This window comes from Oncorhynchus masou, chromosome 28 (assembly GCF_036934945.1).
Source record: "Oncorhynchus masou masou isolate Uvic2021 chromosome 28, UVic_Omas_1.1, whole genome shotgun sequence".
NCBI lineage: Eukaryota > Metazoa > Chordata > Actinopteri > Salmoniformes > Salmonidae > Oncorhynchus > Oncorhynchus masou.
Window position 1 is genome coordinate 27712247 of NC_088239.1, and position 26564 is coordinate 27738810.

General features: G+C 45.3%; 1 protein-coding gene across 5 annotated transcripts in view; it reads left to right on the forward strand.

Moving 5' to 3' along the window:
- The first annotated feature begins 2807 nt into the window (after positions 1 to 2807).
- myom1b (myomesin 1b) overlaps positions 2808 to 26564 on the forward strand; it is a 35824-nt gene continuing 12067 nt past the window's right edge. For 2 of the 5 annotated variants that reach the window (XM_064941785.1, XM_064941788.1), the window contains exons 1-27: positions 2808 to 2978; positions 3644 to 3829; positions 6294 to 6347; positions 6694 to 6825; positions 6953 to 7127; positions 8262 to 8419; positions 8747 to 8839; positions 10126 to 10214; positions 10474 to 10515; positions 11969 to 12130; positions 13389 to 13550; positions 15256 to 15397; positions 16506 to 16705; positions 16894 to 16947; positions 17220 to 17344; positions 17578 to 17761; positions 17948 to 18122; positions 18325 to 18446; positions 22618 to 22814; positions 22949 to 23075; positions 23414 to 23598; positions 24000 to 24114; positions 24892 to 25048; positions 25143 to 25249; positions 25436 to 25480; positions 25706 to 25842; positions 26168 to 26312. In XM_064941785.1, coding sequence (XP_064797857.1) covers positions 3657 to 3829; positions 6294 to 6347; positions 6694 to 6825; positions 6953 to 7127; positions 8262 to 8419; positions 8747 to 8839; positions 10126 to 10214; positions 10474 to 10515; positions 11969 to 12130; positions 13389 to 13550; positions 15256 to 15397; positions 16506 to 16705; positions 16894 to 16947; positions 17220 to 17344; positions 17578 to 17761; positions 17948 to 18122; positions 18325 to 18446; positions 22618 to 22814; positions 22949 to 23075; positions 23414 to 23598; positions 24000 to 24114; positions 24892 to 25048; positions 25143 to 25249; positions 25436 to 25480; positions 25706 to 25842; positions 26168 to 26312 — 3457 coding nt within the window. In that variant the 5' untranslated portion in view covers positions 2808 to 2978; positions 3644 to 3656. Of the gene's footprint in view, positions 2979 to 3643; positions 3830 to 6293; positions 6348 to 6693; positions 6826 to 6952; positions 7128 to 8261; positions 8420 to 8746; positions 8840 to 10125; positions 10215 to 10473; positions 10516 to 11968; positions 12131 to 13388; positions 13551 to 15255; positions 15398 to 16505; positions 16706 to 16893; positions 16948 to 17219; positions 17345 to 17577; positions 17762 to 17947; positions 18123 to 18324; positions 18447 to 20421; positions 20440 to 22617; positions 22815 to 22948; positions 23076 to 23413; positions 23599 to 23999; positions 24115 to 24891; positions 25049 to 25142; positions 25250 to 25435; positions 25481 to 25705; positions 25843 to 26167; positions 26313 to 26564 lie in introns of all 5 variants that reach the window. The other 3 variants (XM_064941784.1, XM_064941787.1, XM_064941789.1) reach the window with 3 other exon arrangements.

Consider the following 26564-nt stretch of genomic DNA (forward strand, 5'->3'; position numbering starts at 1 on the left):
TGAGAAACCTCTTGGACCTTGACTTGGCGCTTCGGTACAACTTGCCGTGCGGTAGCAGAGAGAACAGTCTATGACTAGGGTGGCTGGAGTCTTTGACAATTTTTAGGGCCTTCCTCTGACATTGCCTGGTTTCAATGTCCTGGAAGGCGGGAAGCTTAGCCCCAGTGATATATTGGGCCGTACGCACTACCCTCTGTAGTGCCTTGTGGTCGGAGGCCAAGCAGTTTCCATACCAGGCAGTGATGCAACCAGTCAGGATGCTCTCGGTGGTGCAGCTGTAGAACCTTTTGAGGATCTGAGGACCTATGCCAAATGTTTTCAGTCTCCTGAGGGAGAAGAGGTTTGTTGTGCCCTCTTCACAGCTGTCTTAGTGTTTTTGGACCATGATCGTTTGTTTGTGATGTGGACACCAAGGAACTTGAAGTTCTCAACCTGCTCCACTGCAGCCTCGTTGATGAGAATGGGCGCGTGCTCGGTCCTCCTTTTCCTGTAGTCCACAATCATCTATTTGTCTTGATCACGTTGAAGGAGAGGTTGTTGTCCTGGCACCACACGGCCAGGTCTCACCGCCTCCCTATAGGCTGTTTCATCATTGTTGGTGATCAGGCCTACCACTGTTGTGTCATCGGCAAACTTGATGATGGTGTTGGAGTCGTGCCTGGCCATACAGTCATGAGTGAACAGGGAGTACAAGAGGGGACTGAGCATGCACCCCATGTTGAGGATCAGCGTGGCGGATGTGTTGTTACCTACACTTACCACCTGGGGGCGGTCCGTCAGGAAGTCCAGAATCCAGTTGCAGAGGGAGGTGTTTAGTCCCAGGGTCCTTAGCCTAGTGAAGGGCACTATTGTGTTGAACTCTGAGCTGTAGTCAATGAATAGCATTCACACATAGGTGTTCGAGGCTGTAATCGCTGCCAAAGGTGCTTCAACAAAGTACTGAGTAAAGGGTCTGAATTCTTATTTCAGTTTTTTATTTTTAATACATTAGCAAACAATTCTAAAAACCTGTTTTTACTTTCTCATTATGGGGTATTGTGTGTAGATTGATGAGGGGGAAAATTATTTAATGAGTTTTAGAATAAGGCCGTAATGTTACAAAATGTGAAAAACTGAATACTTTCCGAAATGCACATTGTACATTGTGCGCTATAGGGAATAGAGTGCCAATTGGGATATGGACACACTAGTGGCATTGGACCATCCTTCTGATTTACTGCAGGGTGTGATGAAGTCATTAGCCCACCATGTTATCACATTCCTGGCTGGGAGGGCACCTGAACTTTCAACAGAACTGTGGAGACTTTTTCAAGAAATACATCCTTAATGTGAATTATGATTGATACACTGTTAGGGGAAAGGAGGCTTAGCCTTAGATTACAGTACATCTCTGGACCTTTTAGGTTAAACCCCATTGAATAAGAGCGCAATCCCCTTTGATGTTCAATCACGCACAGAGCTGATCCCAAAGAGATCCAATAATCCTGAATTATAGGACCTGCATGGCTGGTTTCTGGTTTCATAGGTTTCTGATTGGCCGTATCTGTAGGAACTCCTAAAGATCTCAAAAATGCCTTCAGGATCTGTTTCCTGGAAATAGTGCGATGAAGATGTTTGTCTAGTGATGCTAGGAATAAGGCTTAAACTTGGATCACCTGTCTTGAAAAGTTGTAACAAGTAAAGAGTGAACCACAGACTATTGTCTTGCAGTGCCATGCATGTGTAGGCCTCGTCTTAGATTCTTCATCGCTTCAGTATTCACTCACTACACAGGGAACGTCACGTTTGTCAATTTCACATGCAGGGTCAAAAGGCTATTGCCTGCAAGGAGTGGAGTTCCATCCAGACTCCAATGACAAGGAAATATAATAAAATGATGGGTATGAGCTCTCTCTCTCTCTCTCTCTCTCTCTCTTTATCTCTCTCTCTATCTCTCTCTCTCTCTCTCTCTCTCTATTTCTATCTATCTCTCTCTCAGACACACACACACACAGACACCGCGCCATCACAAACACACACAATGCTAACCGGCATTTGTTGTGTGACGCAGGCAAAAATAGCAGAGCTATAGTTAGTCACAGACACAGTGAAGCTCTTCTGGTGAGGAGCCAAGACAACCGTTCGTCAAGTGTAGGAATATTGGCACAGGCACAATATGAGACGGAAATTACACCTTTTATTCCTCTTGAAGATGAAGTCCAGGTTTCGGGATCATGAGGTCAGCCCAGTAAGACCGATCAGAGTGGTATATAGGCCTTCCTGGCAAAATAAGATTAAAATGAAGGGGAATATCACTTCATTGGTACACAAGGTCCAACCAAAATGTCATGTTCATGTCAGGCACTACAGTGACCTTTCCATATGTGAATATGATATATTGACAATAACCTTGATAGTCATTAATAAATGTAAGGTATACCGTATAAGGAAATACCAATGTTTAAATACCATATTTATAAAGTAATCAGTTAACGGGACACTGACGATGAGTAATGACCATACTCTTTAAATGGTGTCAAAAATACAGCAACACTGAGAGAGTGTCAAAACTACAGCAACACTGAGTGATGACAGGCTGCAGATGTTTTGTACAGTAGGCCTAGCATAGCCTTCAATATAGGCCAACAGGTAGAGTCATTTTGGACGTTGCAAATAAGCTGTACTCGGCAATGACCAACATATTCACATTTAACTGAACTAGGTTGGGTGTGCTGCTGTCTTCTGAGAGTTCAGATAGCTTCCCTCCGTTCTGCTCCCGTCTATATTTATCAGGCCTGCTCACCATAAAAGGACGCGTCTGTGGCTTGGCCATTCCGCCCAGCGCCAACATTATTTTTGTTGAGTAGACGGCTGCCCTGTCCTCTGCTACCGCACCTACCTGCGGAGTTGCCTGGATATCAAGCGTTGTTGGCTTACACCTGGAGTTGGATCACTTTTTCCTTTGCTAGCAGCAGCAGTTGGTAGCTTTTTTGGCCTAGGTAAGTGATGGCAAAATAAATTACTGCTCCATCACCAGAATATGAGTTTTATATATATTGACAATTCGTTGTTGAATATTATTGTAGGTTTCGTGTGCATGTCGATGGTGTGATTTGTTTTGCCTTGTGATCCTGTGCTATGTCAGCCTCCGTGCACACACTGATATTTGGAATTTCAGATTCACAAGCTCTCCTCACTCTAAAATTGTGCCCTATTGGATTAAACAAATGCACCTGTTGCTTTTAGAACAGGCTACAGTCCTTAATTATTTAAAAAAATCTGAAAATCATTTTATTTAAATGCAGTAAGTATAGGCCTAGATCCTTTAGAAAAATCCTTAAAGATTTGAATTCTACATCTATCCAATTCTATTTGGCTATTTAAACTATCAGAAAAGGTTGATAGTAGATTGAGTTATGTGCACAGTGCTTTGGACATAAATATGACACCCAAAAATGTTATAAAAATCCCCTCTAATCCAATAGAGACAATGAAGGTCATAACCTTTCCTCTGTGATTATATAAAGTAAAACAATAACAACTATTTATTATCAGGACAAATTGTAAATGAAACCCAAACATTAAACAAGTAATAGCTTACAAAAACAGGCTACATTTTGGAGCAATGCTAACTGTATTGAACAAAACCATTCTCGAACACTAGCTAAGCCGACAGGATGTCGGGATCCACACCTTTCTACCAGAAACATCACTGCCACTATGACCGTGGTTACCGCAGCAAGGGGTTGGAATCGGCTGTTAGCCAGTACCAGTCAAGCAGCAGCAGCTATGCCGCCCGTCGCAGCAGCAGCAGAGCCAGTGCCAGTGCCGCGCTCAGTACCAGCAGTGGGTAAGAAGGAGGAAGACACCCAGTATGACAGTAGCTCTGGTCCATATCCATCCCATCCATACTGGTGTCAGAATACCTCTGCTGTCCTCTTAACTGTCCCCCCCCCCATATCATACCACCTATCTTGGTGATCCCCGCTTAGTAACCATCCTTTCTCGGCTTCAACCAATTTTCTTTTCTTCTCCTCCACTTCCTGCTTCTACACCTGCCGTGTTAAGGTTTTCTACCACTCCCAGTAACATTCTACAACCGTATCTATTTCCTCTAAAAACATTCTAAAATGATAGAATATGTCTGTGAATCCTGCATGAAATTCCAAGGAGCCCTAAGCATGGATACTGTGCATCCCAGCTTTCATAGCGGTGTTTGCTGCACGCTGCCCCGACTGCTTCTGAACAAATGCACTTTTTCTTTTGAGACTAACCTTTCCCACTATAGTTCAGTTGACCAGAAATAGGACAAACTCAGATTCACATTGACTCGGTCGTCATAAAATGTTTGCTGAAGGTTGGGTAGAAGCAAGCTTTGTTGTGTTATATAATTCAATGGTATGGTATGTGGCTTATAGACTGAAATAGCATCCTGGCCCGTGCATACCATGTCCCAGGGAATGTGAGCTGTGGTAATTATCTCTTCTAGTTGTCTAAACCCCAGTTTCATTTGTTTCCTTTCTGAAAGTCGTGTTTCCCTATTAAGTGGTTTTATTTTGTTCAGCCAGTACAGTATTCTGTTGGGGGACTTCATCTCACACTAAGCAAAGACTTTGAGTGAGTCCATAAAGCATATGGCTTTTAAGCATACTTCTCCTAGAGCCTTCTGCTTCTTTGTGCTCTGGAGACATGGTTTAAAGTTGCCTCTGAGTTAAGGTGCAGAATGACAGATTTTTACCTTGTCAGCTCGGGGATTCGATCCAGCAACCTTTCGGTTACTTGCCCAACGTTCCTACTTGCCAGGCTACCTGCCGCCCCTGGGACATTAATTGCTGTTTGAATTCTTTATTTTATTGGATGACGGCGTGTTGAAATGTTGGGGGGGGGGTCTTTCTCTTAGGAGCACCAGGCCTCTCTGTAGTGTACATACAATACACTGGCCTTGACAGTGTGCATGGGAGGTCAAAGGGTGTCTGTGTAGCTAATGGTCCCTCATTTGGGCCTTCATGATAGAACCACATGCTTTCAGGAATTTACCCAGCTTTCCCTGTGTTTATTATAGTCTGATGATGATAGTGACATACTGACGATGGTGACATACAAGCAGTTATGAACTGGAGAGGTTTATGGCATTGTGCTGACATACCAATTGTTCCGCTAGGAATACTAATTGAATGCGGATTGCCTTTCCTGCATTCACATTCTGGAATAAGAGCGCGCCTTATCGTAATCCATCTAGATGAGTGTGTTCCCAACCCTGATCCTACAATGCCAAGTGGCATTCTCAGGGGTCCTTGGGGGTTGGGGCGGGGAAACAGTGATCCTGATGGGTTTGCTTTTCTGTTTCATAGGCGTCAGTGTTCTGTCGCACCTTCTCTCTGTTTACACTGACAGAGACTCATCCAGGCACTGTGTGGGGTTGGTAGGTTCCTCCCGTTCACCCTTTATGCTCCTGTGGTCCTCCCACCCTCTCCTTATCAGCACTTTGACACTGCCCCCCCCCCCCCCCCCAAACCCCACAAGGGCCCCAGAAGCTGTCACCCTGTTCCCAGAGCTATTCCCAGGGAGAGGGTCTAGAATCTATATTACTCCCCTGTGAACAGCCCATACTACACATTATGCTGTGAGGGACCTCTGGGGAGTACAGAGACACAATGTGAAAATCGTCATGGTTTATGAGACGGGCTTCCTGAGCTCTGGTGGTATTTTCTGTATAAAACATGTTCTTATGTGTTCCGTCTCTGCTTTTGTTGGAGATCGACTGCCAGCATCCTCCTGGAGAATGACTCCAATCCTGATCCCACCCTCCATTCTCAAGGATCTGGCCTGCGTTTGTTGTACGGGATTATCACGTGTGATATGAGCCACGTGTTGGTTGTATGCCCATTGCAGACACATACGTGATGTGTGGGGCTCTGTTTCTTATTGCCTGGCGATTTGTTTGGCCAATAATGCGCAGTACTGTGCACAACCTGTTGATATTGCGAGAATCAATTTGGTGCAACCCAAATAATTGTCGTGCTGAGTGTTCGGTTCGTAGAGTTTCAGGTTGGTGGGTTTTTCAGCTGCGGATCTCTCCTTTCTATTCCTTTTTCAAGTGGGATGAGGTCGCCTGCGTGTCTCCCCCCTTTCACCTCCTCTCCTTTGACCACCACGTTTCATTTCATTCCATCTCGTTGGTCCAATTTATATGTGTGTGTGTGTGTGTGTGTGGAAAGAGTTTGAGATAGTAAAACAAGTGTCAAACACCGCACACTGCTGACGACAGACGGCCGACCGTGTCTTAATTCTATCTTTTGATTTTGTCATTGCAGACATGTCGTTGCGCTGCATGAACGAACGACGCCTATCCCTTGTAGCTACACCAGGTTTGTTGGTAGACGATGCACTGCTGTGTACAGGGGTTTTTTCTTTCCTCTTTGCACAGTTTGAGAGATTGAATAGAAATGCAGATAAATGTGCCTAAGTCACCCTCCTGGTTGATAATTCATTTTGAACTTAACTGCTGTGCTCAGGTTTTATTTATTTTTGTTGCACAGTTTGAGATCGTTACCCCCCCCAAAAATGCTGCTAAACCCACCTAAGCCACCCTCCATGTTGATGATTAATTTTTCCCCCGTAACTTAATTTCTCCTCCTCATCCACCCCTCCAGATTCCATTCACCTTAGTTGGATGTTATTACACTGCTGTACTGACACTATCCTGTGTCTTAGACTTAGTTCCTCATACTCTGGCCTGGAGGAGAGCAGACTGAGCCCAATGCCCAAGAGAGCCAAGCCCACCTACCTGGCTATGGATAAAGAGAACCAGATTATCGGCTATGTAGTGCCCATCTTCAGGGGCAGGTAAACGAGCCATCGACCTTTGAACCTTAGTGATTTTTTTTTTTTTTACAGCGAGTGGTTCTGACCAATGACCATGAAAATAACCCCACTGCCCACTCCCCTCCCTGGCTTTGCTCCCCCACCCTAGTCAGGAATATGCCAGTGGGTTTTCGGATACTGAGGAGGCCCGGGTGAAGGAGAGTGCTGGATACATGGCCCGGAGGAATCTGTTCACCAGTGGGTTGGAGATGGAGCGGACGGAGCAGACGTCTAGGAAGGTGTCCATGCGCGAATCAGCCGAGCGCATCTCCCTGAGCAAGAGGGTTAGTTCAGGATCCTGATAGGATCATATAGGAGAGTGTGTTCCTTTGTCACATCACATTGAGGAATACTGGATAATACTCTCCCTCCTGGCAGCAGAATGGGGAATATTTAGTCTTTGTGACGTCTTAAAGGATGGGATTCCATTGTGACATCACATTGGGTAATACTGGAAAATACTCTCTTTCGTGATATCGTAATGCATTATAGTTAGTTTGTTGACTTCTGACTGGACAATTCTTTCTCTTTGTTAGATCACAGAGTGACATTGTTTCCCTCAGTGGCGTCATAGAGAAGAGTATTTATTTACCTTTGTGACATCATAGAGAAGAACATTCACGTTTGTGACATCACAGAGGGAACACCTTAAGAAATCCATTAGCAAAAGTATCACAGGAAAACTATTGCCACAAGAGCAATGTTTCAGTCCATTGATTCATTCTTCTCTGCTTCCACTCCCCTTGGAAGCTTATTTGTGTCCCTCACTCAAGTGTTTATGTCAAGGAATATCCTGCCCCAATCACTCAGGAGGATCATAAGAGCTACAGTAACCATTGAGTGGGGGGCACACACTATATTTAGACTATCACCCCTCTGCCAACACGCCATGTCACTGGGTGAGACATTCCTTAGGAGCTCTGGTTTCTTAAGACACAGAGGGGTAGTGTTCATCGAGTGTTGTCGGATGATGTGTTAAGGGTTATTGGATCCACAAGTAGGTTTTCATACCCATAGTTATTCCGAGATCATAAATCAATGACTCATTCGGACTTCGCTGTGACCAGAGAAGTGCATGGAGTCTGCATATGTAAAGAGGTCAGATGCCCGAATCCATAACTTGATATCAGCCCATGTAACTTTTTTGTATTTTTACCTTTGTTACTTACACAGATATCAAGTTAGGATTCAGCTCTGACTCATTACCTCGCAAATGCCTTGTAAAATGCCTTGTGTTTGTTTCAAGGATGCATCATGAATTGATGGGAAAGGGTTTTCTGCAAGGGTTCTGGAGGTATAGTGTTTTACTGTTGCACCATGAGAATGTGCTATGATAATGTGCTGTGCCAGTTATGCCTGAGAATGTGTTGAGCCTTGCGAAGGCTCTATGAAGGCTTAATGAACACATTGATCCCCAGATCTATGAGAACGAGGAGCACCACAAGCGTATGAACAAGGATAGCCTGATGCACGCCCCAGAGTTTGTGATTAAGCCTCGCTCCCACACGGTGTGGGAGAAGCAGTGTGTCAGGCTGCACTGTACTGTCTCTGGGTGGCCAGACCCACGGGTTGTCTGGTGAGTACTGCACTCACACACACATGCACATACATGCACACGCACACACCTCCCTGGATACACCTTAACATGACCAAGTGATCACTAACACAATAAACACCAAATCAATCCCTTATGGATAGAGCATTAGCAATTACGGCCCTCTCAATCCTATCCTCATGTCATCGCACTTAAAAACTATAAAACACACTATAAATAGTTCTCTGGTGTCTATTTAGCTGGCGTCTCTATGCTGATTCAGAGTTGTACTTTAACACTCCATTGTCCTGTTTTTCATCCCCCTCTATGCTTCCCTTGCCTTCTCTTCTCTCCTCTTTCCACAACAAGGTACAAAAACAATGTGACAATCGATCCAATGGCCCACCCAGGCAAGTATAAGCTAGAGAGCAGCTACAACGTGCATTCATTGGAGATCAACAGGTAGGCACTACCCCAAAGCCACAGGATCTTCCACTATGTACCACTCATCTCAGAGTAGGAGTGCTGATTTAGGATCAGTTTAGCGTTTTAGATCTAAACAAATAAGATTACATGGACATGCGGGCACCTGATCCTAGATCAGAACTCCTACTCTGAGTCGCTTGACACATGCATGCCCATGTCTTCTCTGTGAGGCTCATTGCTGTGTATTAACAGATACTTTCAAACAAGCCACAGTCATCTCTGGCTGTGGTAAAATGTCAGTGTGATGTCACCACCACGTCCCTTTAACACCCCTTCATGGTGTAATACAATCGCCACTCTCAGGAAAGGTCAGAAAAACGTTGTGGTGGGCCAGAGTGTGTGGGCACACTGACAACCATGGGAATGTTTGGACGGGCTCACATTGGGAACTCGAGGGACAGTGGATTGTGGTTCTTAGAAGTCTTTTTGAGAAATGTGTGAAATCGAGACCCCTCTCTGACTCTCGCTCTGTCCGTCTCTCTGTCTGCCTGTCCACTAGCCTGCCTGCCTGTCTATCGGCCAGTGCCCTGACGAGCTCTGTGAGCTATAGACAGACACCAGAAGGCTGTTGGTGGAGGCTATACATGATCCGAGACATTTTGCAGCTTGCCTCTCGATAACAAAGAGGACGCCTAAAGATAGCCCTTTTCCCCCACCAGAGGAATTATTTGGAGATAGAGGGCCTCTGTTGTGGCTTATTTTAGGCCACTTCACAAAGGACTTAACACTTAAGTGTCTCCTGAGCTGTGTCAGATGGTGAGAGATATTATTTTGTTTTCTCACAGTCGTCCAAACTCAACCACACATGTAGCTTGTTGCTTCCTCTCTGTAGAAAGTTGGAAAGTATATTTCCGTGATAGAATCTAAGCACACATAACATTCATACAGACGCATCTAGCAGCTGACACATGATGGCATCATCACAGTGTCTATTTATTCCCAGACTATTTCCGGCCTGGAGTTCTGGAGCATTTTACAGTCCCAGCTCACATAGCTGTGTGTTGATTTCCATGTCCGAGCGGGGAGGGGGGTGGAGAGAGGGTGTTAACGTACACGTGAACCATTAGGAGACAGGAACATGTGTATCTGGGACATCGATTCACCTCTCTCTCTCTCCCTCTCTGTGTCTCTCTCTCTCTCTCTCTCTCTCTCTCTCGGTGTCTGTCTCTCTGTCTCTGTCTGTCTCTGTGTCTGTCTCTCTCTGTCTCTGTCTGTCTCTGTCTGTCTCTCTCTCTCTCTCTGTGTGTGTGTGTGTGTTTCAGATGTGATTTCGATGATACTGCACAGTATCGTGTTTCTGCCATGAACAGCAAGGGAGAGCTCTCCTCCTTTGCCTCCATCGTTGTTAAGAGTACGTTTCAATATGTCACAGTATGTTATTGCCTCTGTTAGATAATGGGTCATATTGTGCCTCTGCAATGAAATAGAGTAGACAATAACCACCCATGATTACTCCATTTTGACAATCACTGTCCTTCTAATTGCTGCTCTCGCAAGGTGTATTGTAAGTTTAAAAGAGAGAAAGTCAATTCTTTGTCCCATTTTTCTGTCAACCACAATACAGTAATAACATGTTAATAACAAGCACCCATTTGTTCATTCTACTCTAGGATTCAAAGGAGAGGTAGAGGAGGCTCTCCCCATGCCCAGACGTAAGTCAGAGGAATATAATATCATATGTACTCATACTGTATATAGTCACTTACTCAATACTCATATATATTACATGTATAGTATTAACATGAAAAAAAAAAGATATACTAATATATACTAAACCGTATTAACATAAATGATTTGCAGTATGCTAAGCTGGAACACTGTGGTTAGTTTTGAGGAGAGGGTTGGAGGGAGGTGGTGGGAGGACCCGGGGAAGCTATGGGTGCTAACAGCTCTTTTGTTCCCTTGACACTGGGCACAGCAAGGTCAACAGACAATAAAGGTAACAGGGTCTTTATAAAAACTGAATCCTGCTCTGGTTTGATGGCGTCTTTGGCCTACTTAGAGTATTCACTGTGTCACTCAATGTGTATGCATGATCACTATTTGTGCATCTGTTTGGAAAGAGCCTGCGATCATACCTTAGTAATAATCGTTGAATTGCCTGGGAGAGATCCACAGATGGTTCAGCGTGACAAACGTGCCCCTTTTTTGAAAATCGAAACAACAGAATACTTGAACGTTTTGGCAAGTATGAGGTTTTTGAAATTGTATGGTATAGAGCCTTGGAAGTTGAATACTGTAAACTCGAGGGTGACATAGAGAATATATGAAGCAATATAGAGAAACAAACACTATAGTTTACATCCTTTGAGAATATAGATTACTGTAATCTGAAGAGCATCTGATTTGCTACATACTAATTCAGAGGGGTTGGGTGAAATGTGGAAGACACATTTCGGTTGTCCCCTTCCCCTACACTGCGACGAGGCCTGAAAAGTTCTAGTTTTATCTAAACTCAATTGTCGTTGAATAGTCATGTTCATAATCCCTTTTCAATGAATATTACAATCGAATTAGATGCTAAGATTGGACATATGTTGGGATTGAAGTCTTGAACTTCATCTAGGGTTTTCATATGTCAAATGTGCGTCACTGTCTACGGGCATGATGTGCAACCTTAGTTTCCCCAGTGCGGTGTGTACGCACTGCGGCGAGTATTTGGTGTTGGAACACTGTACTTAGTGATGTTAATGGTGTTTTTGGGGTTGTCTTTTGGGTTCATCAAGGTGTTCCTGTTCACATCCTTGTCTGTCCCTGTCATGGTTTTACCTATGTCTGTATGGGGTTGTTTTTCATGTCACTTTCTCTTGGGAGGGAATGGATCAAATGTAACGCTACCAGATAATGTTAAGTTACATCAACGATCATCAATCATCCCAAAATGTCAAAAATGTATTGTGAAAAATGCTTTTGGACACAGATGCTAAAAAGTTAGCATTTCGACAAACAGCTAATTACCCTTTGTTCGCCCATCCCTTGGATTTGAATAATAATGCACGCAGGTGTCAGAATTTGAGGTGTGTCACACCACACAGTGTTGCATGATGGGAACACAACGGCAACCTGAACTCTGACCCCATGTTCTTTGGTGCTCCTTCCTGTCAGATGGCCTGATCTCTGAGTATGGCATCACCTTTGATACCCACATCGTGGACGGGTTTGGCGTGTCGTTCGGACGGGAGGGCGAGACCATGAGCCTGGGCGCCACAGTCATCATCTCCCCCAACCTGGCACGCTACCAGCCTGAAGTTCAGTGGTACAGAGATGGTAGGTGAAGCCCCAGAGCTCTGGAAACTCTTGCCAGTGTTTGAATAAGGTTACATGGACAGGCAAGATCTGATCCTAGATCAGCACACCTATTCTGATATGCTTGATACATACTACCCCTGGGCTATGGAGAGAGACACTCCTGGAGGTTCCTTGGCTGAGACCTACCCAGTTGTCATCTGTGTGATACATTAGGCCACTGATACTGTATGTCCGTCTCCATGTCTAAGACTCGCTGATAGGCAGAACACATGAGACCGAGAGCTACTTGTGATTATGTGTATGTCAGCTGTGATTAAGGTATACTGTACATATGTCATGTGTTTAACATATTACAATTAGTCTGTACCCCGGAAAGTTGTGTAGGTGTAGGACCAATTCAACCCTGTAAAACGGGTATTCAACCGGAGGTTCACAGCCCCGCTAGGGGTCCACAAAGGTACTGCAGGGAGTCCTCAAAAAAAATTTATAAAAATATATATATACTGTATATAAAAAATAATGTTTTTTTGTTTTGTTTTTTTGAATGACATACCTACATTAGAAAAGTGGAGTAGATCTTCTTTCTAACGATGTCAACTTTATTTCTCCGCTTCTAATATTTAGATAATTACACTCATTAGACCCAATCCCTCACTTGAGTATCAGACATAGGCTTTGAAAAAGCACTCACGAATAGGCTACCAGTGCGGCAAGTGCTGCTGGTTGCTAGTAAGCTGTCTTGGCTTGGATTTTCATTTTTGCCAACACGACTAACCTTTTAACCCTTTACACTTATGGGAATTGGGCTGTATGGACAGGGCTAAATTGAAAAGATTCTTACAGAAGAAATAGGAAATGCATATGCGTAAGCACGGCAGCAATTGAAAGGGAACAGTTTGGAGATTATGGGAAAATGATTAGACCAAAGTTGAGGACTCGACAGTTCACCTGACACAAGACTGAATTATCATTCACCTGATGATAAGACAAAAGTTGAAAACATTTGTTTTGCTGACATATGATGGTGGTCCTTGGGTCATTAGTTTGCCTGGAAGGGGGTCCCTGGACAAGAAAAGGATGAAGAGCCCTGCTGTAAAATATGCTTCCTGGTTATTCACTCATCAAGGACCAGCTTAGAATGTGTCAATATGTTTCTTACCCCCCCCCCCCCCCCCCACACACTCTGTGTTTGTCTTTAGATCTGACTAGGTTATCCATCCATTATAACCTCATCTCTCTCTTTCTCTCACTCTGTGTGTCTCTCTCTCTCCATCAGATGTTCTTCTGCAGCCCTCCAAGTGGTGTCACATGCACTGGAGTGGAGACAAGGCCACACTGACCCTGACACACCTGAACAAGGAGGACGAGGGTCTCTACACCCTGCGCATCACCACCAAGTCTAAATACGAGACCTACTCGGCTTACGTCTTTGTCAGAGGTGGGGAACTTACCGTGAGCAGCGCTGAACAACATTGTTGTCTGTGTCACATTATCCCTCCTCCTCAGTCCACTACATGGTTTGTTTACAGATTGTATTATTCACACGGACAGTGTGTGTGTGTGTGTGTGTGTGTGTGTGTGTGTGTGTGTGTGTGTGTGTGTGTGTGTGTGTGTGTGTGTGTGTGTGTGTGTGTGTGTGTGTGTGTGTGTGTGTGTGTGTGTGTGTGTGTGTGTGAGCTCGGACAGAATGGCCTCTTGTTTACCGCCTTTCTGTTTCCACGATGGCCCTGTCTAGTGTTCTGTGTGGCGTGTGGTCAACAGTCGATCAAGATCACACAGACACCTCAGCTGACAACTGATAATAAGGACGGCCCATGTGTTTGTGTGTGTGTGCGCGTGTTTGTGTGTGTGTATCTGAGTTGAGCCGTAGCGGTCTCTAGTTAATCCTAATACACACGCAATGGAAATCGCCCACTATGACCACAGAGACGATCAACTCCTGTCACGATCTCTGGCCTGGTTTTGTATAACATGGGACAAGTGTTACAGCCAACTTGCTCATCTTTTACTGTTGGTCGCCAGCACTAAGTTACTGACCTTCTCTGTTGTTCCATGCTACTCATTCTCTTGCTAACAGAGGAGACATGTGCTCTGTACAGAGTGTGAACAAGATGGAAATAGGCCTTGCTCTCTCTGTCATAGGTCAGGGTCGCATTGTAAAGGAGAGGCCAGGTACACTGTCTGTTTGCGGACACAGAGACCCCATAGCAGTCGAGAGACTGACAAGGCTATTCTCAGTGAGCTCAGATATGGAATGACTTTGGCTGTCAACAGAGCTGGATACTGTATATATATATATTCTACCAGGAGTGACAATAGCCTGCTGAGTGTCCTTCTAAGCCCCAAAGAGCTTTCTCTCTCTGTCTCTCTCTTCATCTCTCTCTCTCTGTCTCTCTCTCTCTTTGTCTCTGTCTCTGTCTGTCTCTCTCTCTCTCCACTCTGTCTCTATCTGTCTCTTTCTCTCTCTGTCTCCCTCTCTATTCTCTCTCTCTCCATTCTCTCTCTCTCCACTCTCCACTCTCTCTCTCTCTCTCTCCCCCCCTCTCTCTCCCCCTCTCTGTCTCTCCACTCTCTCTGCCTCTCTCCTCTCTCTATCTCGCCATCTCTATATATATCTCTCTTACACACACACACAGTAAAATAATATCATGCAGTATATAGTCCTACAATTTATACAGCTACCGTACACACATGCATAGACTTACAGCCCACAGACCACATAAGATACAGCACAAAATGTTTTAGCAGCCTCTCTCACATTCACACTGAATAAGTCAGTCCAACGCTAAGTGGCTAATTCTGTTTCTCACTTTATGGGAAGTGTGTGTTCTGTCTCTTTAAGAGTCGCCTTTCACTGAGGGGCACGCTGCTGCTATTTCTGTCCCATCTGCTCCAGTCTGCTCCGGGGTTGTGTTTAACTTAAAGACCAGTAGCATTCCTGGCACTAAGCCATGGAGCCAAAGAGTTCCGCTGAGAGTACAGCAATGTACAGTACGTGCACTGTATTTCAAAACAACAAGCCACAATGAAAATACTCTAACCGTATACTATAGAGGTCCTATGATCCACTATGGATTCTATATGTGAGAGTGAGAGTGAGTGAGAACTACACATTTAACTGACAATGTGTGTGCCTGTATCAGATGCCGATGCGGAGGTGGAGGGAGCCCCTGGCGCCCCTCTGGATGTGAAGTGTCAGGACGCCAATAAGGATTACGTCATCGTGACCTGGAAGCAGCCGGCTGTGGACGGTGGCAGCTCCATCCTGGGCTACTTTGTGGACAGGTCAGTACCATCCCTCATCACTACATGCCAGTAGTAAATCCTAGGCTTGTCATGACACAGCTAGACAAACACAGGAACAAATCTCCCTTATGTACCCCCATACTGCCATTAACTCCAGTTGCATATTGTATAAGTAGATGGCCAGGTCATGTGACCTGACCTATAACCATGTGAAATTATCTTGTAATAGGCTATAACAAGGGCCCAGTTTCTCCCGACCTTATCTATAGGCCTAACTCTGTGTCTTACCAATAGGCCTAACTCTGTGTCTTACCAATAGGCCTAACTCTGTGTCTTACCAATAGGCCTAACTCTGTGTCTTACCAATAGGCCTAACTCTGCGTCTTACCAATAGGCCTAACTCTGCGTCTTACCAATAGGCCTAACTCTGTGTCTATCCAATAGTCCTAACTCTGTGTCTATCCAATAGGCCTAACTCTGTGTCTATCCAATAGGCCTAACTCTGTGTCTATCCAATAGGCCTAACTCTGCTTAGGCCTAACTCTGTGTCTATCAATAGGCCTAACTCTGTGTCTATCCAATAGGCCTAACTCTGTGTCTATCCAATAGGCCTAACTCTGGCCTAACTCTGTGTCTATCCAATAGGCCTAACTCTGTGTCTATCCAATAGGCCTAACTCTGTGTCTATCCAATAGGCCTAACTCTGTGTCTATCCAATAGGCCTAACTCTGTGTCTATCCAAGAGGCCTAACTCTGTGTCTATCCAAGAGGCCTAACTCTGTGTCTATCCAATAGGCCTAACTCTGTGTCTATCCAATAGGCCTAACTCTGTGTCTATCCAATAGGCCTCTCAATAGGCCTAACTCTGTGTCTATCCAATAGGCCTAACTCTGTGTCTATCCAATAGGCCTAACTCTGTGTCTATCCAATAGGCCTAACTCTGTGTCTATCCAATAGGCCTAACTCTGTGTCTATGTGTCTATCCAAGAGGCCTAACTCTGTGTCTATCCAAACTCTGTGTCTATCCAAGGCCTAACTCTGTGTCTATCCAATAGGCCTAACTCTGTGTCTATCCACTAAGTCCTCACCGAGATTGTTATTGAATGGCTGACGGCATGTATGCTGTCTCTTTGTGCCCTGTGTTCAGGTGTGAGGTTGGCACCACCCACTGGAGCCAGTGCAACGACACGCCCATCAAGTTTGCCCGTTTCCCCGTGACCGGGTTGGTGGAGGGACGCTCCTACACATTCCGTGTGCGTGCCGTCAACAAGTCTGGCATGAGCCGGCCATCCCGTGTCTCTGAGGTGGTGGCAGCCATGGATCCTGCCGACCGCGCGCGAATGAGAGGTACGATGGGCAACCCCTGTCTGCCATCTGGCCCTCCCTGTCTGTGTTCTCTCATATTGTGTTATGGTACTGCAGAATGAATATATTGTGAGTATGTACCTTTGCGATGTCTGATGGTTTTTAGTTTCGTGCATGTGTTTTCTTGGAACTATGCATCTGAAAGCTGCTCCTTTTCCCCTGGCCCCCAGGTACCTCTGCACCCTGGACCGGCCAGATCATTGTCACTGAGGAGGAGCCCGCAGGTAGGAAGGAAATGCTTCTGCACTCATCAGTGTTGATCAATATTTCGACGCAGCTATAGATCTGATCTGATAGGGGAATACCGCTTACAGTACCTTGTGGTCTTTGACTGGAAGGATAACGAAAGCTCTAGTCTGGCTTGATGGCCAGTCTGCTGGTCTGTTGCCATCTTCTAACGGAAAGGTCATGTTTTGGCTTGATAATGACAAGGCTTGGGACCAAGCTACGAGATCAAACCCCTTGACACGTTTTCTTTCACGTCACTTCCTATCAGAGGGCGTGGTCCCCGGCAAACCCAAAGAACTGGAGGTCACCGAGGCCACCAAGAACTATGTGGTCCTGAGCTGGAAACCCCCTGGGGAGAGAGGCCACGAGGGCATCATGTACTATGTGGAGAAGGTGAGATATACCGTATATACTTCATTAACATCACACACCTGATCTGTAGCGTGACTCCTCTGATCAATATAACCTACATTTCATCACTGCTTCGCATCCATAACAACCACCATATCAAAATCATTCAATAAGTTAACACTTTTTGTTGTCGTTGGTATTTTATAGTCCTGGAGGTTTTTTGTTGTGTTTGGAGGGTTCGAGGCGTACTCTAACTTCTCGGGGTTGTGTGTTAGTGTGTGTCAGGCACAGACAGCTGGCAGAGGGTGAACACAGAGATCCCAGTGAAGTCTCCTCGCTTCGCCCTGTTTGATCTGGCGGAGGGAAAGGCCTACAGCTTCCGTGTGCGCTGCTGCAACTCCGCCGGCGTTGGCGAGCCATCAGAAGCCACCGAGGCCACCACTGTCGGGGACAAGCTGGGTGAGGGGGTTCACAAGTCACACGCCATACCACAGACTACGGCAGTTCCCAGTGTACCAACGGAAATAGATGTAGCACGTGTTTACGTATTTACTCTGAGAGACACGCACTCCTCTCCGGATCAGTCTGCTTGAGTTCTTACAAGCCCCCCCCCCCATTTGATCTTAGTCGAATTGTTGTCCCCAGATATCCCATCTGCCCCAGGCCGTGTGGTTCCCACCAGGAACACAGACACGTCCGTGGTTGTGTCTTGGGAGGCTTCCAGGGACGCTAAGGAGCTGGTGGGATACTACATCGAGGCCAGCATCGTGGGTAGCAACAAGTTTGAGCCATGTAACAACAAGCCTGTCAAAGGCACCAGGTACAACGGTCCTTCCAACAATCCCTCTATCAACCTTTTACAAATATAGACACATACAAATGGTGACCATAAATCTTATTCAATACTATATGTAAATGATGGTGAGCTCAAGTAAGTTGACAAACATTTTTTCCCCACAAAGACTTAGAGATTGATGGGGTGAAATGCCTTTCTCAAAGTGTTTTTGTGTACTTGTAAACAGGTTTATCTGTCACGGTCTGGTGACAGGAGAGAGCTACGTGTTCAGAGTGAAGGCACTGAACGCCGCTGGGCTCAGCGAGTGTTCTCAGGAGTCTGAGGCTATTGAGGTGAAGGCTGCTATTGGTAAGTGAGAGGAAGAGTGTCATGACACAGTCGTACTAGACAATAGGGTAGGAAGCCATTTTAGGAAGAATGTGAAGACGCATATTACAAGGAATTTGTTTTTTATGTTTAGATGGAGCACGATTACACGCTTAGAAAAAAAGGTGCTATCTCGAACCTAAAAGGGTTCTTCGGCTGTCCCCATAGGAGAACCCTTTGAAGAACCCTTTTTGGTTCCAAGTAGATCCCTTTTGGTTCCAGGTAGAACTATTTTGGGTTCCATGTAGAACCCTTTCTACAGAGGGTTTTACATAGAACCCAAAAGGAACCAAAAAAGTTTATACCTGGAACTGAAAATGGTTCTCTTATGGGGACAGCCAAAGAACCCTTTAGGAACCCTTTTTTTCTAAGAGGGTATGTGACTTCAAGGGTTATAATTTTATTGTACTAGGATCAGGAAAGCCTTTTAGCTCTATGTGTGGAATGTGATGATTGAATCTTATGCCTAATATTGTTATTACTCCTTTTATAATATGCCGATGATGAAAGAAATATCCCGTTTCCACAATGAACAGGGGTTTAGCTGATGTCTTGCACCATTGTCTTCTTTATTTGCTGTCCATTGAGACATCACGTTGTCAGCTCTGTGTACCATCAGCATTTAGACTCCTCCCATGTGTTCTTTCCCATGGTTCCACTCTGTCAGTCACCCGAACAAGCCCCACCCACCACCCCCACACCCCATGTTGAGTCAGAACTTATCCCCACCCTCCCTGCACAAGTTGAGGCGGGCCAGGGTCAGGAGTTGTAGACTTCCTCTAATTTGGGTCAGTGTGATCCAACTCAGCGGTTGTTACAAACCAGCCCTCCTTGCGTTCCTCTGTCACCCCCCCGCCCCCAATCCCCCCCCCATCACGTTGCCTGGGCACGAGATGTATCAGCCTCCACCACCCACCTGGTGTTTAAGGTACCCACCCCCTCTCCACCCCACCAACAATAACCCCTGATCTGCATTGTGCATCTGCCCATTCTTCTCACTATCAACTGGGAATACTAGCTCTGGTCCCAGGTGTTACAGCGGCTTGTGCCTTGCTAACGCTGATCTGCACTAGCGCCCTGGACCAGAGCTAGGGAACAGGAATGCTAAACTGACAGCCCTGCTCCTTTACATTTGTCCCATTAATGTCTGCACTGTGACTAACCAAGCTTCTAGCTATGACACATCACTCAGTCACTGGCCAGCTTTGTGCCGAGCAGCATGCTCTGTTTTCCCTTATGAAACACACTTAGTAACAACGTCAATGGATTTCTCTCTACAGTCCATTATAACTAATAATAGTTGGTAGACCTAGAGTCTAGGCCCATTAGTGGAAGTGTCTTACACAATAAAATATAGACAATTGAATACTCACAATTGAGCCGAGGTTAGTATAAGGACACACTTCTATCACACATCTTTTAAAAATACATTAGGAATAATTAACTGCATTTATGTCCATAGATCTCACTCATAACTATTTACAATAGTTGTCTCCCATTGAGTAAATTGCTATACACCATTACATATACTTGAATTTTTTTGCCCTTATTGTGCATATAATGAAATCCACTGGTATCATTACGAAAGTAGAGTGTGGCTTTTTCATGAAGGGTTGGCGCAAAGCCTGCACACACTCGCTTTCTCCCCTCACATGATTGTGCTTTCTCTTTAACTCTGCAACTCGCTTCCACACGCAGATGTCACTTGTTGGTCATCTTGTCTTCATTTTTCAGTCAGTCAGATGAAGACATTGTACTGTATTTAATATTGTATTTAATATTGTATGTGATGGTATTGGTCATGTTTTCTTTCTCTCTCTCCCTCTGTCTCTCTGTCTCTCTCGTCCTTACTCTCTGAGTGAGCTGACTGAGATTTTAGCTGTCAGTGTGAATTATTGATCTTTTCTTGGCCTGTGTAAAATGGCTTCTTTTGCTTTTTTTCTGCTAACTCCTGTAGGGGGCGGTATTCCTCATGGTGTGTTGCCGGAGTGGGAGTTACCAAGGGGTGGTAACGTGGGCGGACTAACCAAGCACACGCCACGCTGGACGGGCACGCATGAGGCCGTTCAGTACCCCCCTTACACTATGCTAAAGCTCAATGCTCAAACTGGCAGTGTGCCTGGCCCAGGGGCTGGAGCTGGGGCAGGGGCCACTAGCTCAAGCCTCTCAGGCTCTTCAGGGCCCCTGGCTACAGGAAGTAAAGACAAGGGGGGCAAGAGAGGCAGTGTGACTTGGGCCCCTGACCTGGTCACAGAATCAGTCACAGACTCTGTCACAGAGGCCACGGATGAGGTTAAAGGTCAGGCTAAGGTGCCTGGGGCCGGGAAAACACGTAAGTCCTCTGTAGATGTTTCAGCCAAACGGGGGACAGAGAAAGAAACAGCTCACAACGTGGGCTGGCCCAGGACAGACCCAGACCCAGGTGAGCACTCAGTCAGGCCACGCCAACTCTTATATCATCAGATCATCCAAAATAAAACAACTCTTCATCTTTCCCCCCAAGGATTTTTTTTCCTTTTTTAAACTGAAGCTTTTTTCTTTCTACACTTTCTCCTTTTTTGAACTGTAATTTTTTTTACCACTTTGGTAAGAAGGTAGAAAACTATTTTGAAAAAAGAAACACTTTAATATTTGTATAGGGATCACACTTTGAACGTATGTGGTTCTACTCTCATATTCACAGGAAAGGCATTAAAACACAATACATATAGTGTATTCAACTGGTAAAATCCTATTTTTATCCCAAGGTAAGTTTCTATAACAGCTTTCTCAGTTTAACTACACAGTCACGCAGCCTTTCAGGCAATCTACTGGCCACCTCTACCACAGGGCTGCCTCACACACACGGGAGGGGTGGGGGGGTGGGCTTTTTGTCCTCCCTCCACACCCTCAGTATTCAGGCACTGTGCTAGCCACCTCAACTTAATGTAGCCGGTTTTGTATTGAAGGGATATTGCTTTTGTCAAAATTGACTTTTCGTAGCAGGTTCGGAGGATTTACGCAGCACGTTAGGAGAATTAGGTTAAGGTGAGGAAAAAAGTTAGGAAAACAGTTAGGGTCAGCTATTTTTGGCTTCCGAGTGGCGCAGCGGTCCAAGGCACTGCATCTCAGTGCTAGAGGCATCACTACAGACCCTGGTTTGATCCTGGGCTGTTTCAGAACCGTCCGTGGTTGGGAGTCCCATACGGCACTGCACAATTTGCCCAGCGTCATCCGTGTTAGGGTTTGGCCAGAGTAGGCCAAACCCTACTCTGGGTTTGAGTAAGGTTCTTAACCGACTTACCATTTTAAATAAAGGTTCAATTGAAATATTTCCGCATCTAATGTCATTTTGACAAAAGCTGTATCCCATCTAGCTGCTGTAGCCTGGCTGGCTCACACACTCTGTGCTCTTTAAGGTCCACCGTCACCTTGGGAGAGCAGTGCGCATTAACGCACAGAGGCACTGTGACCCAGCTGGAGCTAGCCTATCACAGCTTGTCTCTGAAGTGGGTCAGCCAATCTCAAGCCAGAAATGAACGCCTATACCTGAGACCTTTTTGGTAGTGTACTTCCTTGTCAGATTCAATGCCATACCCCCTCCCCCAAATTAGGGAGCACGCCATGTCCATGTGACTATTTGTGTGACAGGTCAGTTTATTATGAGTATGTAATATTATCCTGTTATCTGTGTGAGCTCCCTCTATAGAAGACACCACCGCAGACCAGCCACTGAAATCACATGTGTTCTCACAGCTCCAGTGGCAAAAATATTTTGTCTCATTCCAACTCTGTTCAGTCCAGGTCCCTGAAATTTGTGTCCCCATAATTTGGTCAAAGTGTGACGACTCAGTGTCTGGTTGAAACATAGTTTGAGGTGAAAGGTTAAGGGTTAAAGGTGCAGATAGTAGTCTCTTACAGCAAGTATGGATGACAAACTGTATCCCTTAGCTGTTGTCTGACCAACAGAGAACTTTGAACTTTGTTTGTGATTAAGTTGATTAGTGCCCAATACTTGCTCTAAGAAAGCAGAAAGTTAGTAAGTCAAAGTGATGAAAGACTGAAGCTCAACTAAGAGCATTATGAAGGCTTTATCGAAGCTTCCGTCTCCCATGACTTCCTCGTCTCACAGTTGACACAGCATGATGCTAACTGGAGTCCTCTGCTGTCCCAGCGTCCCCTACTCCACCCTATGGCATTAGCGTTCTGGAGTGCGTGCGGGACTCTATGGTGCTGGCCTGGAAGCAGCCCACCTTCATCGGAGGCGCTGACATCACCGGCTACTTCGTGGACTACCGTGAGGTCATCAATGGGGTGCCAGGGACATGGCACGAGGCCAACGTCAAGGCTGTCAGCGACAGAGCCTACAGAGTGAGTTAACCATTTTGTTTCTTTGGGATGAAGCTACCCTCTTTAACCTGAATTTGCAGGCACCTTTTGTCATGGTTTTTTGCTGTCTGTCTGTCTGTCTGTCTGTCTGTCTGTCTGTCTGTCTGTCTGTCTAGGTATCTGACTTGAAGGAGAACAGGAAGTACCAGTTCCAGGTGCGTGCTGCCAACATGGCAGGCGTGGGCATCCCTTCTCTGCCCAGTGGAACGTTTGTCTGTGAGGAGTGGACCATTGCTGTGCCAGGTGGGTAGTGCCACTAACGTTCACTTGAAAACCTGAGCAAATATGAGAATTACACTGTAACACATCAACATGGATACTATATCACAATACAAGTCATACACTGCAAAGATGCCTGAATTATTATCATTTTTTAACTTAAATTATAACCTCCAGCTCCTTTTGTGGTGACATGGGACATTATCTATGTACATTGCATTGCCTATGTGTGTGTCCCAAATAGCCCTATGGGCCCCGGTCAAAAGTAGTGCACTGCAAAGGGAATATGGTGCTATTTGTACCACAGCCTTACGTCCATTCCTCAACTCTAAACCTAATTATTTACCCCTAATTTCCCACAGGACCTCCCCATGATCTGCAGGTGACAGAGGTGCGCGCCAACACTCTGGTGTTGCTTTATAAGCCACCAGTGTACCAGGGCCGTGACCCAGTCAACGGGTTCTACATTGACATCAAAGAGGCTGATGCTGAGGAGGAAGCTTGGAGAGGAGTCAACGAGAAGGCTGTCCTCACTAACTACATGAAGGTCAGGACCCTGTCCACTCCTATTGCTCCACGGTGAATTTTCCCCTGTAACAGATCTAAGATCAGCTTCCCCTCCCCAAATCTTTACCATTAGTGGGGGAAACTGACCCAGGATCAGCCTCTAAGGGCAATTTCACCATTTCTATCCACGAGGAAGTCATGGTAGAGTCATCACTTTGACTTACTAATACCATTGAGCACACATTCTAATTCAGAATTCGAATACATAGTGTCTGATTGTAAGTGGGATTCGATTGGTGGTATTAGGTCAGTCAGAGGATGTGTCCCGCATGTAAAGGGATTTTCAACACTACTGCTTGTGTCTCAATAGTAATATTATATAGTAATATTTGATGTACGTGACTAACATGTCTATAATTTGACTCTTTCTTTCACGAGCAGATTAAGATTCTGAAGGAGGGGGAGACCTATGTGTTCCGTGTGCGTGCTCAGAATAAGGCAGGTGTGGGAAAGGCCTCTGAGCCCACAGAACCAGTCCTGGCCGAAACCAAACCAGGTAGGACGATGTTAAAGACCCCTCAACAGAGCATGAGGGAGAGGGAGGAAGGAAATTGTTATTAAGCATACATACTTCACATTTAATTGAAGTCATACCTTGAAGTCAGGCACCTCATGTGTAGAATAGTCTCAATGTGTCACCCTGGTTAAATACAAGTTCAATTAAAAAAAGACCCTCCCACACAGCTATTTCTTTTCTTTCCTGTTGAAAAAGTATAATGTACAAACACTTGAAGGGATAGTTCACCCAAATAACATATTGGTTTCCTTACCCTGTAAGCAGTCTAAAACAAGTTATGACCGCAATCCACAGCTAGGTTTAATTTCCCTAGCACTGTTTCCAAATGCTAACATTTTAGCAGTTGTGGTTCAAATCCCATTCAAGTAATGGGACAGATACTCACATTTTTTTTTCTCGCATCACGTCCAAATCATCCGAAAATATCTCAAATGTATTGTGAAGCTCACCAAAGTCACTTATAGATGATTTGAACATGTTGAGTGAAAAATGTGAATATCTGTCCCATGACTTGAATGGGATTTCTGCCATAGAATGTTAAAACATTAGCATTTGGAAACAGTGTCTGCCACTGCCAGGGAAACTGGAAACTGCTGTCATACCTTGTACATAGACCACTTACAAGGTCATTTTATAATTTGGGTGAACTATCCCTTTAATGGTAAAATAAATATTCATACATTTAGTCACACTGCACCTTTTGCATGTGTCTTTGAGTCTCCAGCTGTGTTTGACTTTAGGTCTGTTCTCTCTCAGGCACTACGGAGATTGTTGTGGACGTTGATGATGATGGAGTGATCTCCATGAACTTTGCCTGCTCCAAACTGACTCCAGACTCCAAATTTGTGTGGTCAAAGAACTACGAAGAGATCACAGACGATACTCGTATTACTGTGGCGACCAGCGGGGAGAAGTGAGTGAGTGTGTGAGTTTGAAAGAAGATTAGGGAATCTAAAGAACTTCAATATGTTGATTGTGCTGATTGTGCCTTTGTGTCTACCCCTCAGGTCCAAAGCCACCTTCAATATGCTTGCGGAGGATGACATCGGCATTTACTCTTGTGCTGTCACCCACACCGATGGTGCTTGCTCCAGCTACACTCTCTCAGCAGAGGGTGAGTCCAACTGTGTGTCTGTGGTACTGTAGCGCTGTACTAGCCTGACCACGTAATCACTGAAGCAGCTAACTTAGAAGGTTAAGAGGGTTGCAGAGCTTCATTGCTCCTGTGTAATTTCTACTTCTTAATCTCTGATAAATATTTAATTTACCTCATAAGTCTTTTTTTCTCCATTTTTGACAGAGTTGAAGAAACTGCTGGAGCTCAGCCACGACCACAAATTCCCCAGTGAGGAACTCAGACACCCTGTTCTATGGCTAAATCCCAAATGGCACCCTATTCCCTTAGTGCACCACTTTTGACAGTAGTGTTGGGAATAGGGTGCCATTTGGGATGCGGACCTATCTTGCCTCATTTGTTTGTTCTGTGCATGACTCTTTCCTCACTGTTCCTGCTCTCACTTTTTCACCTTCTCTCCTCTCTGTCTCTCTCCTTCTCATTTGATCTGTCTAGTTATTCCATTAAAGACAGAGCTGGCTGTGGAGCTGCAGGAGAAGGGCAGAATTCGCTTCTGGCTGCAGGCTGAGAAGATCTCTGCTAATGGCAAAATAGAATATGTGTTCAACGACAACAGTCTCTCCCAGGGAGAGGTCAGTAAGGCACTGAATGGAAGCAAAATAACTGAACTCTCTCTTAATGTTGAGCCGCTTTGGGACTGAAAACAAAATGCTCTCATTTAGGGTTGTTAAAATTCCAAAGGTTTTCCAGAAATCCTGGTTGGAGGTTTCCTGGATTTCCTGCTTATTCCAGGAATTCTCCAACTGGCATTTCTGCAGAACCTGGGAATTTGGGGAAAGTTACCTGTGATTTGCCACCCTATGCTCATATGTACAACATCTGTCATTTCTGTTGGTGAGATAAAGTTTCCGAGACCAGACTAAAAAGGCTTTTTTCCCCCCATGACCTGCTTCCCAGAAATACAAGATGAACTTCAATAAGGACACAGGTGTGATTGAGATGATCATGGAGTCTCTGCTCCCAGAGGACGAGGGAACCTTCACCTTCCAGCTGCAGGACGGAAAAGCAACCAACCAGTCCAGCCTGGTGCTGATTGGAGATGGTAGGATAAACCCAGCCTCTCCTTCTCTCCTTCCTCCTATCATCTTCCGTCACTCTCTCCTCCCGCCCGAGCGCCGGTCAGTTTAAGCTATCATGCCAACTCGTTGTCAGTCTTTGTCATGGCACGACGAGGACAGCAGTGGAGTAGGAAAGAGCACAAACAGATCTGGGACCATGATATCTCACCTCTGCTGTAAAGAAAAAAACAGCCCCACTATGGCTCAGAAGTTAGATCTTAACATATTTCACTAGA